The sequence below is a fragment of the Chamaea fasciata genome, unplaced genomic scaffold (assembly GCF_029207755.1).
Source record: "Chamaea fasciata isolate MVZ Bird 193981 ecotype frontalis unplaced genomic scaffold, bChaFas1.0.hap1 SCAF_13, whole genome shotgun sequence".
In the NCBI taxonomy this organism is placed as follows: Eukaryota; Metazoa; Chordata; class Aves; order Passeriformes; family Sylviidae; genus Chamaea; species Chamaea fasciata.
This window is the reverse complement of record NW_027094098.1, coordinates 19,742,364-19,757,573: the sequence shown is the minus strand read 5'-3', so window position 1 is coordinate 19,757,573 and position 15,210 is coordinate 19,742,364. Positions and strand designations below refer to the sequence as shown.

The 15,210-nt window shown below is 58.0% G+C and overlaps 1 protein-coding gene and 1 long non-coding RNA gene across 2 annotated transcripts; both read right to left on the bottom strand.

The window, feature by feature from the left end:
* Nucleotides 1-2,188: 2,188 nt before the first annotated feature.
* LOC136296337 (uncharacterized) lies at nucleotides 2,189-3,911 on the bottom strand. Its single transcript, XR_010722896.1, has 2 exons — nucleotides 3,811-3,911; nucleotides 2,189-3,647 (listed from the first exon to the last, which is right to left on the bottom strand). It is a non-coding gene; the product is annotated as an uncharacterized lncRNA (long non-coding RNA).
* Nucleotides 3,912-8,838: 4,927 nt separating this feature from the next.
* BHLHE40 (basic helix-loop-helix family member e40) lies at nucleotides 8,839-13,945 on the bottom strand. The gene is made up of 5 exons (XM_066195410.1): nucleotides 13,696-13,945; nucleotides 13,524-13,593; nucleotides 13,219-13,326; nucleotides 12,579-12,702; nucleotides 8,839-11,553 (listed from the first exon to the last, which is right to left on the bottom strand). Exons 1-5 carry the CDS (start codon nucleotides 13,773-13,775, stop codon nucleotides 10,694-10,696), a joined length of 1,242 nt encoding a protein of 413 aa, XP_066051507.1. The 5' UTR covers nucleotides 13,776-13,945; the 3' UTR covers nucleotides 8,839-10,693.
* Between the last annotated feature and the right edge of the window lie 1,265 nt (nucleotides 13,946-15,210).

Sequence of the window (15,210 nt, the reverse complement as noted above, 5' to 3'; positions counted from 1 at the left end):
GGGGATGGCAGACGCTTCAGAAACTCCCGGCTGGTTTTGGTTTGCAAAATACAACAATAAAGCTGCTCTCTGTTCTGTGAACGTGAGAACTTCCCTACGCAGGCACCTCGCCCCTGGATGCTGTGGGATGCTGCCAGGGACGGTGTCACACCACAGCCACCGCTCCCACCGGCACCGGGGCCCCTCTGCCTTGCCCTGACCCCACAGCCAGGCTGCCCCAACCCGGTGAGAGCCAAGGGCAGTCCCCACCCGGTGCCTTATTTGGTCCCAACGCGGTCTGCCAGCTCGTCATTACTCATTATTCCTCTATATTTGCTTCCCACTGACGCTGTGCTCAGTGCACATAATCTGGATGGTTCCCAGGTTTCACGTGGAGCTGCAAGTGCCTGGCTCAGGGGTGGTGGAAATGCCAGGCTGCCCTGGGAAAGGGGCTGTGTGGGAGCAGAGGGGCTGGGGGAGAGGTGTGTGCCAGCTTTGCACCCAACTGATGCACTGAGGGGAAAAAAAAAAATAAAGAAAAAAAAAAAACATAGCAGAAAGCCCTGGCCTAGTTTTTGCTAGTTTTTGTTTCACTGTGCTGGGCTCAGGCTCGAAGGATGTGGTTTGGTGGTCAGCGCATAAGACAGCAAATGAAATGAAAAAAAAAATTCCTTTGATTGAATCCAGATCGGGTCTGTGCAAGCTCTTCCTGCGGCCATCGGGAAATCACACGAGGGAAAACCCTGCCCACGCTGCCTGCGCCTGGGCACCCAGCGACGTGACACAGCCCTGACGGGGCCCCATCCTGCTCACTGGGTCATTTTGTCCCATAGAGCCAGGTGTCCCATCCTGGCACCCCAGGGAAGCTCTGGGACATCCATCTCGAGCTTTCTCGATGGGTTTATAACAATTCAAGGCGCTCTCGCCACCGCTCTGCGCACCAAGGGCCGGGCCAGTTCTGTTCAAGCGAACATTTATATATTCCCATAAACATTTTTAAATGGGAAATTGCCTAACGTGCCTTATTAAAGGGAAAGCACGAACAGCTGGCCGAGGGCGCCTGGCAGAGCTGCTGACGGTGGATGTGCTGCTGCTGCTGCTGCACCTCACGGCTCCAATTGTTTCAGGAATCCTTTGACTCATCTTCCGAGCGGGCTCCAGGATCTGAGCAGAGATCTCTGTCTTGCCGGTCTCCTTCAAAACACCTTCGCCTCGCGGCTGGGTTCAAAAAAACCTCGTGCTGCGGCTGCCTCCTGACCTCAAGTGCCCAGGTGCTGCTGGAGGCCGGAAAACCCCTCTGTGGTCGCCGCCTCAGCCGCGCACGGCAGCCGGGCTCCTGCTTCTCGCACACAGCCTGGCCCTGCCACAGCAGATCCTGGCGACAAGGACCCAGCCGGCTCCTGCCCCAGCCCCACGCCTGCCCCTTCCACCCTCTTATCAACCTTTTTCGGCTTTCCCGGGGCTGCAGAGTCACGGTGAGAGCCCGACACGCTCTGAATCTCAGGAAAGCTGGCCCCAGGCTCCCGCACACACCGAGGAGCTGGGATCCGGAGCACGCGGGTCCTTGGCTTCTTCTCCCCGGGGACCAGGGATGTCACTGAGCGCTGCAGTGCCAGCCCGCTCCGTTACTATGGGGACAGGCACCACGGGGCTGACAGGAACAAATGGATAAAAAGGCCCAGCGGCTTCTCTCCGAGGGCGGCAGCGGGATCGCCGGGGTGCCGAAACCTACCGCCCCTTGCCCGGCCCGGCGGCCCCGCAGCCCTTGCGACACTCAGCCCGTTGTTATCTTTGCCCGATCTGCCCGGCCGGCAGCTCAGGGCGTACCCGGGGCTGTGGTTACACCGGCCCGGAGCATCCCCGGGCAGAGGCGCCGTGCCCCGGGCTCCGCGCCCCGCTGAGAGGCTGGGAGAGCAGAGAGTCACTCGCTCCTTATTCACCCGCCGGCGTGAGCTCCGGCCGAATTCCCCGAGACCTTTGCGCACTCATTTCAGCCGCGGAAAGGGTGATGGGCGGCCGGAGGGAAGGGAAAACGGGCAAAGGGCCCGGAGAGATGGCAGCGGGCGCTGCCGGTCCCCGGGCTGGGAGGTGGCATCACCAGCAGCTGTGGGACACCCGTGTGCCCGTGGTCCCGCCTGGGGAAAGGCGCTGCTCCCCCGGGAACGGGCCCGGGGAGGGATTGAGGGCGGCTGTGCTGCCGGGAGGGAGCTCCACGGGCGGTGACAGCTCTCCCGAGGGCATCGTCTTAGAAAGCGGCCCTTGGGAGGCCCGGTGATTCAAGGGGAAAGCTCTGCAACACTCATTCTGGGAAGTTTCCATTTGAATTGCTGCAAAGAGCAGTTTTTCCATGATAAACAGATTGCTTCAGTTCCCCAGCAGCACTGGGGGGGTCACTGCCGCCCCCTCCCTCCCTCCCTCCCCGGGGCCCTGAGTCATCCTCCACCCAAAGGCTCAGCCGGGGGGCCGGTGTGGCGGGGCTGGGATGGCAGGGCCCTGGCGGGGCCGGGCCCTGCGAGGTGCTCCAGCAGCCTCCCATGCCTCAGGGGAATTCAGCCCTGGAGCCACTGGCACCTCTTTGAGGTCAAACGTTTGTCTGAGATCAGGAACCTGAGAAAACCGCTCCCCAGTCCTGCCCAGCGTGTGCAGAGCCGGGGCCCCGCTGGGCTGCTCATTCCTGAACCAGGGCTCCAGCGCAGGTGGGTCAAACACCTGGCGCAGGCAGTGCTGGTGAGAACGCTGCCTCCTGTGTCCCCACGGCCCGCTCATCTCCCCGGGCTGACACCAAAACCGGGCCGGCTGCTCCATGTCCCAGCCAGCTCCAGGGCAAAGATGTCAGCAGCAGAGATCAGTGGGAGAGAGGAATCCCAGTGCCTGCGCCTCTGTAATCCTGTGGAATAATGCATCCCATGAAGTGCAGTCTGGATCCAGTCCAGCACTCACGGAAGGCAATGACAGACCTCCCACTGATTCCAACGGGAGCAGAGCGAGCTGGGGTTTAATCAGTGTGGTACCGGCAGCAATAGCTCGTCAGCCCCGGCATCTCTGAATACATTAGAGCATGCTGCCTGTGCCCATAGGTCACGTTTCATCTCAAATCGCACCAATTTCACAATACACACACTAACACCACGAGATAATCATCAGCGACTGCTTCCACTCGGGATGGAGCTTTACCCCGATCAGTAGCTGCAGTCAAAGCCCACCAGCAGGTCCCCAGGCCCTGCCAAAGCAGGAGGGAAAGCACGGCCATAACCTTATTAAAGATTCGGTGTCAAGAATAGAAATAAGAGTTAAATCTTCCCTAAGCTGCTCAGCTGCACCCTGGTGGTGTACACATCCTCAGGCAGCAGCACAAACGCGGGCTCCGTGCACACCCCGTGACGTGGATAAGCAATATTTCAGCCCTAAGAGTTTGCATATTCATCAGTTCTCTCAGAGCAGGATAGATCTTGGCCTTTTCTCTCGCTGCCACGGCACGGAGGAGACCAGAGACCTGCACAGAGGAGGGAATGCTGCTCTACTCCACGGGCTGAGGGAAGGATAAACTAAAGAAGAGAAACTAATTACTCCTCTTGTGTGACAGCTCTGGCAGCCCCAGCACCGTGGCCATCGCTCCTTGGGCTGAGCTGGTGCTCAGGAAACAGCAACGTGGGAGCCCGTCCTGGACGCTGGAATAAAGAGCAGAGGTCAGAGAGGAGTGAAATGGAGCGCTGGGGGCAAGTCCAAGGCTGTAACTCCAGCTCAGCCCTTTCCCATCACCCCGCAGAGGGTCACCCATGGACACGGGCAGGGCTGGGATGACCGAGGGTCCAGCCCACAGCAAACACCCACCAGTCTCAGCCAGGCCTGCCTCGGTGTCGGTGCAGAGGGTTGGATGTCAGGAGCAGCCAGCCCAGGACAGACCCCGGCCACCTCCCACCATCCCAAGGACACCACCATCAAACGCAGGAGGAGCTGGGGGAGCTGCCTTTTATTTCCAGGCCTTCCTGTTTCCATCAGCTGTGTGGTATTCCCCAGCCTGCTCTGTTTGCAGTTTTAACAAGGCACATGTGGTGAAAGAACCCCCCTTCCCGTGCAGAGCTTTCCTGTTTGGCCATTTCCAAAGGCAATAACTGCCTGTTGCCATCTAATATTGCCTATAACTGATAAATCATGGGCTGATGTGCCTGGGGCAGGAACACACCTGAGAGAAAGAAATAAATTATTCCAAAACCAGGCAGAAATATCATCCTCCATTTCTCCCACGGCGGCACGGTGGTGCCCCAGGAGCGAGGGCACGAGGGCACAGGCACCCCCGAGCCGTGCCCAGGGCTGCCCGGGCAGAGGTGCCTTGCCCAGGGCCAGCGGCGCTCGCTGCAGTTAGCAGCTCTCCGAGTCCTCCAGGGAGAGTTTTCCAGGGAGAATTCTCAAGGGAGAGTTCTCCAGCGCCCCAGCCGCCCGCAGAAGGGCGGTGGGAAAGGTCTGGAACACGAAGGAGCAGCGAGAGCCACCTCTCCCGGCTCGGGCAGCACGCCAGGGTTACAAAACACGGACACCCCGTGTCACATAGCCAGGGTCAGTGTCACCAGCCCCGCGGGCTACGGTTACACGGGCTGAGCCCAGCAGAGTCATTCTGCCGGCAGCCCTGAGGAGATCATCCTGCCCCCGCCGCCCGCCCGGGCATTCCCAACCCTCTCCTTCCTTCCATCGCGAGCATCACACGAAATGTCTAAGGGGGGAAAAAGAAAAAAAAAAAAAAAAAAAAAGACTTGCTCAAGACCTGCTGCTTTTTTTTTCCACGCTGAAGCAGAAACAGCAATTATCTGGTTCAGTCTGGTGCTGCTGGCCTGGAACATGCCATGACAACGTGTTTCTCGTTTGAAAGCCTCTTTTGTACTAGGACACAGTTCAAGGGATCTTGCAATGCCTGCATTTGTAAACACGCCGCACTTGCAGCTACACGCTCTGCAGATGAAAGCCAAGGCGGAGCACAAGGGCACTTCTCCCTCCCCGTGTCACAAGGGGGGGGACAAGGCAGCTCCCCCCGGTGCTGAATCAGAGCCCCGGCAGCCCCGGGGCTGGCTAACCATGCGTGGTCCTCAAAAGTCACGGCACGTTCAGAAACATGGAGTCCTGGAAAAAGGAGGGGGGGGGCGGGGGGGGGGGGGGGGGAGGGAAAAAAAAATCTCGGCAAAAAAAAAAAAAAAAAAAAATAGGAAAAAAAAAAAGAAAAAAAAGTGCGTCACTGCAGATTATTTTAGGCCCTGGTCCATGCATAATGCAAATAAGCAGCTCCCGGGGTACATGCCTGGAAAAACCATCCAGTCCCACAGCGCTCGGCTACGGGAGCTTTCCAAACAGGTGGTGAAAACTAAAATTATGTGTCTGTGTGTCCTCGCCGGGGTTAGGAAAGGCCCTGGCTCTCAGGAAGGCTCTCCCCGTGCCTCCACAGGGCTGGTATGAAACAGGACCGAGACATTAAAAAATTCAGGAGCATTTCTTTCCTTTTGAGGCAATCCCGCGCTCCCACTCGGCAAAGCTCACTCAGCACCTCCACGACACCCTTTGATCTGCCTGACCCCGCTGCCCCCTCGCACCCGCTCTTCACACACACTAACTTTCTTTTTCTTTTTCTGTTTCTTTTTCTTTTTTTTTTTTTTTTTTTTTTTTTTTTGCGCCTAAAATCATTGTATCCTCCTTGTCTGACTTCAAGGAGTTGCTCGGGAAGCCCTATTTATGGGTTGAAATGCTGCTGAAAGAGTTATTGCCGTGTTATTCAGCTGTTGTGCCAAGCCTGCATGGGGATCGGGTTTCTGCTGAAAGGGTGCCAGGCACGTCTTTTTCCAGGAACCGGCAGCCGTATTTAGCCTCCGGCTGCACATGAAAGACTGCAGTCGGAAACGTGACATTGTGTCAACATTTGAGGCAGGTCAGAGCTGGGTGAGACCATGAAAACAAGCCCGGGAACTCAGCACACCCCGGCGGGGCGGGCGGCACGGGCTGTCCCGGGCTGGCGCTGTGCCGGGGGTCGCCCCTCCACCCCTCCATCCCTCCATCCCTCCATCATTCCATCCTTTCATCCTTCCATCCTTTCATCCTTTCATCCATCCATCATCCATCCATCATCCACCCATCCCTCCATCCATCCATCCCTCTATCCTTCCATCCATCCATCCATCCATCCATCCATCCACCCATCCCTCCATCCATCCATCCATCCATCCACCCCTCCATCCCTCCATCATTCCATCCTTTCATCCTTCCATCCATCCATCCATCTATCCATCCATCCATCCATCCATCCATCCACCCCTCCATCCATCCATCCATCCATCTATCCATCCCTCCATCCATCATCCATCCCTCCATCCATCCATCTATCCATCCCTCCATCCATCCATCCATCCATCCATCTATCCATCCCTCCATCCATCATCCATCCCTCCATCCATCCATCTATCCATCCCTCCATCCATCCATCCATCCATCCATCATCCATCCCTCCATCCATCCATCCATCCATCCATCCATCCATCCCTCAATCCCTCCATCCCTCCATCCCTCCATCCATCCATCCATCCATCCATCCATCCATCCATCCCTCCATCCATCATCCATCCCTCCATCCATCCATCCCTCCATCCATCCATCCATCCATCCATCCATCCATCCATCCATCCATCCCTCCCTCCATCCCTCCCTCCATCCCTCCCTCCATCCATCCCTCCATCCATCCCTCCATCCGCTCCTCCTCCCCTCGGGATGGGGAGCCTGGGGATGCTGTTCTGGCAGGGCAGGGAGGGGCTGCTCTGGTGTTGGTGTCCCCACCCGGTGTCACCACAGTGCAGCCCCTGCCCCACTCTGCCCCACAGACCTCACCCGTGCACGCACCGGGCCAGAGGGCAGAGAAAATTCCCAGCCCATAATAATCTTTTGCTTCCTGAGTAAACGTTCTCTCCTCCACTTTATTTTTTTTTGCCATTTTTTACCTCCGTGACTGAGGAGCTGGCACTCCTGCCAGTCATCCCACCATAGGACAAGGAGGGTCAGAATATGAGGAAAAGGGGAGTGAAAGCCACAGAAAGGAGCCAGAATTCCTGGGGGTCCCGAGGCTGGAGACCCCTCCGCCCTGAGCACCAAATGTGTCCCCCAACGGGCTTGTTACAGCCAGCTTCAGTAAGATCAATATTTAGCCCTAATTAAAGCAAACATAACATGAACACTGGGACATGTGGAGGCCCCAAACACATTAAACCGAGCAGCAATATTTTTTTTGTTTTGTTTTTCTAGCGTTACTTAAGCTCAGGTTTCTTTAGTTCTAACCACAGGGTTACAGAAGCATCAGCCTCTCCATGTGGGGTCCTGGAGATGCTCAGCCCAGGACTGAGCAGCGCTGGCCCACTTGGACATTTAAACCACTCCCCACGTTTTGTGATTCATCTGCACAGTGAAAATCTGAAATTCCCCCTCAGAACTGCCCGTGCCCCATCCAGCACCACTGGGAAACCGAGTCCTCCCACCCATCCCTTTGCTTTGCCCCCCTTTTGCCTTTAAAGGCGGAGGTTTGGGGTGGTTGTCATTTCACCAGGGGACCAACAAGCAGCGTTGCTGCTGGAGAGGTTGGGAGGGAGCCCGTGGTGGGATGAGGACCTTGCCCTCTGGCTCATTTTGCAGCACTGGGAGTAGAGGCTGCTCCACCACCCGCAGTGCCAGCTGGAATTCCCAAGTCACGGACACCTGGGACATGTGGGGGTGGCAGGGGTGACCCCAGCAAAGGCAGGACCTGACCCTGGCACCCCTCAGCTCAGGGGCACCGTCCCTGGCAGTCCTGGGGCAGCTCAGCCACAGGCCTCTGAGGGTGCTGAAGTGAAACCAGTTCGCCACAAGTCCATTTTCCTCCAGGAATTGGGCAAAGCCTGTGGAGTCACAGCATCCTCCGGGGTGAGGGGCTGCCTCCTGCCACAGAGCTCGGGGCCCAGGAGCCAAATGCCAGACACAGGGAGCACAACGTGACATCAGGAGAGAGCAGGAAAGCCAGCCAGGCTCTCCTGGCACCTCCCTCCAGTCTGGAAGGAAAAGAACCCCTGGAGGTGCCAAGGGAGTTAAAATAAATAAATGTCCCTGGTGACAGGGGTAATGGGACCCGGAGCTCCTTCAGGCACTGACAGCGGAGCAGCTGTGGGGGGGAGCAAGGAGAGCCCTGCACCCCAAATCCTCCCTCCCCCCTGCACCCCATGACCCCTCATCGCCCCTGCACCCCAAATCCTCCCTCCCCCCTGCACCCCGAGATCCCTCATCGCCCCTGCACCCCAAATCCTCCCTCCTCCCTGCACCCCGAGATCCCTCATCGCCCCTGCACCCCAAATCCTCCCTCCTCCCTGCACCCCGAGATCCCTCTCATCCCCCTGCACCCCAAATCCTCCCTCCCCCCTGCACCCCATGACCCCTCATCGCCCCTGCACCCCAAATCCTCCCTCCTCCCTGCACCCCATGACCCCTCATCGCCCCTGCACCCCAAATCCTCCCTCCCCCCTGCACCCCGAGATCCCTCATCCCCCTGCACCCCAAATCCTCCCTCCCCCCTGCACCCCGAGATCCCTCATCCCCCTGCACCCCAGGACACCCCTGCACCCTGAGATCCTCACTCGTCCCGGCATCACAAGATCTCTGCTCCTCCCTGCACCCTGAGATCCCCCATCTCCCCTGCCCCCAAGAGTTCCCACTCTCCCCTGCATCCCCTGATCCCCCCTCCTCCCTGAACCCCGAGATCCTGCTCCCTCCCGCATCCCGAATCCCTGCTCCCCCCTGTGCCATCCCCTGCTGGACCAGACCGTGGGGAACGACCCTGCTCAACCATTTCAAAGCACAGGAGGCAAACCCTTATCTTCCACAGGAAAAGAATTATTTTATTAAGCATTTTTAAACAGCTACTTAACATTTACTCAAGATAAAAATATGTACAATATCCCACCTTAAAGGCGGCTCCAAAATATAAACACTGTACCTCTCCCGAGAGAAAAACGGAATATTCTTCTCTTCAAAAAAAAAAAAAAAAGACAACCCAGAAACAAGAATACATTCATATTTCTCACTTCTTTATGCTCAAGTAGTTATACAAATAATAGACATCTGAAACGTTTTAACTTTCAATATATTTATATATAATATATATATTTATAACAGGATTTTACAAATAAAGGCAACAACTGTATACCAAAAAAAAAAAAACAAACCCCAAAAAACCAACAACAAAATAAACGTTAGAACACAATCTGCAATCAAGCATAGTGCATCTCAACAGCTGGTGCAATGGGAGGGCGACATGAGGATCCAGACAGGGGTTCTCTGCTCACCAGTCCTCAAAACCAGTAAGGAAAAAAAAACCCAAAACCCACCGAAGAGCACTGCCTTCTGCAGTGAAGTTTGGGGGGTTTTCGTTAAAAAGAAGCTAAAGTGGAGATGATGTTCTCTGCGGGGAAAGCCTCTTGCAGGTTCCAGGCCAGGCGTCACCACCCGACCCCTCTCTCCTTCACACGGGGTGTGAGCCAGGCTTGGCCAAGGAGGAATCCAGATGCTCAAACCCCGCCGGGATCGGGGTTAGAAACTCCCAGCCTTGTCATTTTCCAAAGGCACTGGCAGGGGCGCGTTCAGCAGGGATGGCGCTGCCGGCTCCGGCTGAACCGCTCCCTCGGGCGAGAAACTCCCGAGCCGGGAAAACCGCGGGGAGACCGGGAGAGGCTGGAGCCACCAGCAGAGCCACCGCTCCAGGGACAGCTCCTCCCGAGGCGGCCCAGCCTCGCCGCTCAAGTTACAGGAAGGGCACAGGTTAATTTATTTATTAGATGTACGCCGTGGAAAGCTCCAAGCAGCAGCTACCTTTTATTTCTTAAAAAAATATCTATGCATCAGCAAAGGTGTGGAGAGAAACCCATCCAAGGACTGCCTGACCATTTGTCACCAGGCAGTGACCGCTGCCCTGCTCTTCCTGGACTCCTGGTGGCAATGCCACCACTGCCACCACCTCACAGTGGCCACTGCCCTGCTCCTGGACTCACAGTGGCATTGCCACCACCACCAGTGACCAGTGCCCTGCTCTTCCTGGACTCCTGGTGGCAATGCCACCACTTCACAGTGGCCACTACCCTACCCTTCCTGGTGACATTGCTGCCCCTGCAGTGACCACTGCCCTGCTCCTCCTGTGCCCACGGTGGCACTGCCACCACCACCACGCCACGCTCGGGGTCACAGGGACACCAGTCCAGCTCCACCAGAGCCAGCAGGGCCGATGCTTTCAGAGCTGCTCAGGGAAGTACCGTGTCTGATATTCAGGTATTTTATTTTCGGGTATTTTATATTCGCAGGCCCTCAAGCCAGGCCTGCCCAATGGAATATTTCTTCACAGCTTTGCAAGAGATTAGCAGCTGACCGAGTCAACTGTTGCTCTGTAGACATAGAGAGGGAGGAAGGCAAGGGGTAAAGCACAAAACCCTTCTTAAACCCTTCTTTAATCTTTTGGAAGTAGTTGCCAATCGCTAACCTGGGCGCATCCTTCATCCTCCTCCAAGCTACCTGACAAGTCAGAGAAAAGGGGATTTAGCTTCCTACGCACAGTGAACCTCGTCCCCACACCTCAGTCCAGCCAATATATAAAAGTGAAACAGTCTCTCAAACTAAAAAAAAAAAAAACAACAACAAAAAAAAAGAAGAAAAAAGAGAAAAACCAGTCACACTGCGCTCAGTCTTTGGTTTCCAAGTTCAAAGGAGGAATCTGCTTCAAAGCTTGAAGCAGAGCCGAGGAGTCGATGGGGGAATGGGCCGGTACAGGAGAAGGGAGTCTCTGGGGCATCAGCAGAGGGGGGGAGATTTTGTCGGGGTTCATGAAGCCCGTCAGGGCTGCGGCAGAGGCCGGCAGGCTGGGGTACAGCACGGGCACCGAGGCCGGGTACCAGCACTTCTCCAGCATGGGCAGGTAGGCGGTGGCGGACGGCGGGATCAGGTAGAAAGGCAGGCACAGGGGAGGCTGGTGAGCGTGGGGGCCCAGGAAGCTGCTGGTGGAGCCCATCATGTCGCTGCCAAAAGGGCCCTCGTCCTGCGGCGACTCCAGCCGGCTCCTTTTGGCCGGCGGGTCCTCAGTCTCTTGCTTAATGGAGCTTATTCTCTCCTGCACGGCGTACTTGAGGTCGGTATCCTTTTTGAAATAGGGCTGCTCGGGTTTGGAGTCACTTTTCTCCAGCTCCCCGCCGTAGCCGCTGTCCGTGTCCGTGTCGCTGCCGCTCTGCTCCCCGCTGGAGTGAGCGAATGTCCGCTGGATCACGGGCACGCAGTTCTTCCCGTGGCCCTCGCCCGCCGCGCCCAGCGGCGCCGGCTTCTCCTTCAGGTCCATCATTTTGGGAGGGATGTCCCCGGGCTTGCGGGCGGCCCCGCCCTGCAGCACCTCGCTGGCCATCCGGTGCAGGTGGCTGACCAGCTGCGACGACTTCAGCTCCTTGCCGTTCTCGTGCTTGGCCAGGTATTGCAGCATTTCCTTGGCACACATCTGGAAACCGGATCGAAACATTTCCTGGCTGGAATCGAGGTTTCTCGATGACAGGTCACCTAAGGAAACATTAACAGAGGAATTAAAAATTAACAACGTGCTAAATAGCTCCCTTTCCATCTCCCAGGCGGACAGGAGGCGATGTTGGACTTGGGTTACAGCACAGCCAGAGGGGAAAGCGATGGCCAAGCTGGAGCCTATGAACAGAAATCCCCGGATTTCTGCAGAAATGGCCAATTCCACTGGAACATCCGCCTGTCCACTTTTACATAATAACTTTACCTAAAGCGCTGCCTGCTCTCTTTTGTTATCTGCTGTATAATCCACCCTCAACAGGTACCGGAGCGTGGAGCAGGGGAGTGAGTCAAGCTGTGGCTTCTCCAGGAAACCCCCCGGGGAAGGCAGGGAAGGTTCCCAGCACCTCCAGGCAGGGAGCTCCAGGCCCTGCCAGCAGCTCTGTCAGCCCCGGGGGACTCGGCTGCTCCGGCAGCTCCACTGCACTCCCTGTGGCTGCCGGGGCAGGGATGGCGCCTCCGAAAAATTTGGGTTTACTGTATCAGATTCACGTGAGTGCCACATGTGAAAACAGCAGGAGGAAGTGCATCTAAGGCTGATAAGCTGAAGCACAGGGTCCCCTCCGCCTGCAGAGCACAGGCCAGCTCGGTTAGAAAGACACTTAAAAAGGTGTGGATAGAAAGCAGATTTATATCTGTTTCCAGAGAAAAACAACCAAATAAACCCGACTGGGTTATCTAAAGCTCACAGACACAAATGGGAAGAATCGAATGGCTTTGGAGAGAACCTCACAGCAAACCTGCGCTGTCACTGCAACGACTTAAAACCCAGTTTAATTTCCAACAACCCCCAGGGCGCTCTGCACCGACCACCTTGAGCAATGAGTCTTTTTTTGGGAAAGCTCGTAAGCAAAGCCTGAGAAAATGACAGCATGAAAGGCCAGGATTCCTGTCTCCTCCCTTCTCGGGAACAAGGTGTCACAACCGCATTTCACAGGCTCCCCAGGGAAGGTCCATCACACACACACACACACACACACAGGCTCTCTCCCTGCCGTCTGAGCACTCACCTGCCTGCAAACCGTTCTGCAGAGCGATGATCTTCTGCTGCTGCTGCTCGATGAGATTGGTCAGTGCCTTTACGTGCTTCAAGGTGAGCTCCAGAACCACAGCCTTCTCCAGGTGACCTAGAGTCTGGGAGCACGGGGACAGGTTGGCACAGGCTCGGCCACGCAGGCAGGAATCCCTCGGGGCTGGCAGTGCCCTCCCAGGAGCCGCGGGAGGACGGACACGCCGAGACCCTGACTACCACCGGCAACATCCCACGGAAATAAGTTAACAAGCAGGCTACGGAAAAGGCTCTCAGGGAAACCCGCGGGTACTTTCAGAGCAGCCGCTTAGCTCGGAGAGAAGCGTTTTATTTATCGGTACTGCTGCCCCTGCTGGCACCGTGACCTGAGCCCGGGGGGAGCCCGGCCGGGGATTGCTCTCGCCCGGACACGGTGTGGGGGCAGCTCCCGCAGGGATCCGCAGCTCCCGGGAAGTTTGGGATGCGCTCACAGCCTGCCCGGGCGAGCGGCACCACGGAGCAGAAACAATACCCAATAAAAAAATAAAAATTAAAAAAAACCCACCCCAAATCCGCGGTGAAGCGGCAGCAGAGAGCCAGCCGCGGGGGAGCCGCTGCCCCGTCCCTCCGCTCGCACCTACCGTCAGCTTGAGGTGCTCGGGCAGCAGGTCCTTCAGCTGCGCGATGCACTCGTTGATCCTGTCGCGCCTCTTCTTCTCGATCAGCCGGTGCGGCAGCTTGTAGGTCTCCTGCGGGGCCGGGGACAGCGGGTCAGCGGGGGGACAGCCCGCACGGCCCCGGCTGCCGCCGCTCCTCCCGTCCCGAGCGCGCCGGGGAGCGGCCGAGCCCCCGCCCCGGGAGCGCTGCCACCGGCCGGTTCACGCCGCCAACCCCCCGTTCACCCCGTGGCCCCCCGTTGTACCCCGTCACCCCCCGCCCCATTCACCTTATTATCCTCGCTCCTCTTTAAACCCCTCCGGGGCTTGTACACCTGGTACATGTGCGCGAAGTCCAGCCTGCACGGGCGAGAGGAGAGCAGCGCGTTACCCCCGTCCCGGGAAGCGGCGGGAGCCGCTCTCCCGGAGCACCCCCCGGAGCCCCCCGAAGCCGCCGCTTACCCCGGCAGATCTCCGCTCTCCAGGGCGGGCAGCTTGCCCAGGCAGCCGGGCGGGGGCTGCGCGCCGGGGACGCGCTCCATGCCGGGGGGCGCGGGCGGTGCGGGGCGCTCAGGGGCTGCGGGCGCTGCCGGGGCCGCCGCTGCTCATGCCGCGCCCGCGCCGCGCGGGCTGAGGAGCGGCGGGCGGCCGCGGGCCGGGTTAAATGCGGGCGAGTGGGTGGACGGGAGCGACGTGCGGAGCCCTGTGACCGCCGGCACGTCTGGCGGCCCCGGCGCCCCCGCCCCGCCGTCACATGAGCCTCACGTGGCGGCGGCGCGGGGGGAGGCGGGGCCGCGCCTCGGGCCCCCCCCGCACGTGTGTCCCGGCGCGGCGGGGCCGGGCCGTGCCCGTCTGTGCCGGGCCGTGCCCGTACCGTGCCCGCCCGTGCCGCGCCGTGCCCGTACTGTGCCCTGCTGTGCCGTGCCGTGCCGTGCCCGGCCGTTCCTTGCTGTGCCGTGCCGTGCCGTACCATACAGTGCCATACCGTGCCGTGCCCTGCCGTGCTGTGCCACGCCATGTTGTGCCATACCGTGCCATACAGTGCCATGCCGTGCCAGACCACGGCATACTGTGCCATACCGGGCTATACAGTGCCATACCGTGCCATGCTGTGCCATGCAGTGCCATGCTGTGCCATACAGCGCCGTGCCGTGCCATACCATGCCATGCTGTGGCCCACAGATCAGGGAGGGGAAAAAAAAAAAACAAAAAACCATCCCCAAAGTGACACAGGCACAAACGGGAAAGCTGCAGCTGTGGAAGTTTGAAATTGTGGGGGGGTAAATAAAAAGAGTGAGAGTCACTAAATTGTGGCTCTGGGGAAATGGCAGTGCTGCAGGGAAGTTTTGGGGTGGCAGGACCCCCATCCCTGGGGCTGTCCAGGCCAGGTTGGACAGGGTTTGGAGCAGCTTTCTCCAGGGGAAGGTGTCCCTGTCCAGAACAGGGGGTGGAAGTAGATGATAACTTTAAGTTTCCTTCTGACCCAAACCCCATTCTGTGATTCTATGATCAGCAGGAAATCCTCCCCTGTGAGGCTGGGGAGACCCTGGCACAGGTTCCCAGAAAAGCTGTGGCTGCCCCTGGATCCCTGGAAGAGTTGCATGGAGCAACCTGGTCTAGTGGAAGGTGTCCCTGTGCATGGAATGATGACAACTTTAAGGTCCCCTCTCCAACCCAGAGCATTCCATGACATCCCATGCCCGCGCCAGCCCGTGGACGCCAGCAGTTGCACAATGCCAAGCGATGATAATGGTTTGTGTGTACCTGCCAAGGCAGAACTCTCCTGAAGGGCTGTGGTCACTTCCCTGCTGAGTGCTGAGCAAGTAGAGGCAGGCTCAGCTGATAAAAGGTGCATTTACAGAGATAAGGGAACAGCACAGCTCCAGCACTGAGCTGCTGCTGTTGCCGGCAGAGTCCTGGCTGCTCCACCTCGGGAGGAATCCGAGGGCAGGAGGTGCTACATGAGAGCACAGGGAG

Bases quoted from the DNA above. Each gene is read 5' to 3' on its own strand.
- BHLHE40 (XM_066195410.1), bottom strand. From the start codon at position 13,775: ATGGAGCGCGTCCCCGGCGCGCAGCCCCCGCCCGGCTGCCTGGGCAAG. The intron at 12,703-13,218 runs GTAGGTGCGAGC...CCGTGCTCCCAG, and splicing joins CCGAGCACCTCAAGCTGACG to ACTCTAGGTCACCTGGAGAA. The intron at 11,554-12,578 runs GTGAGTGCTCAG...ATGTTTCCTTAG, and splicing joins GCAGAACGGTTTGCAGGCAG to GTGACCTGTCATCGAGAAAC.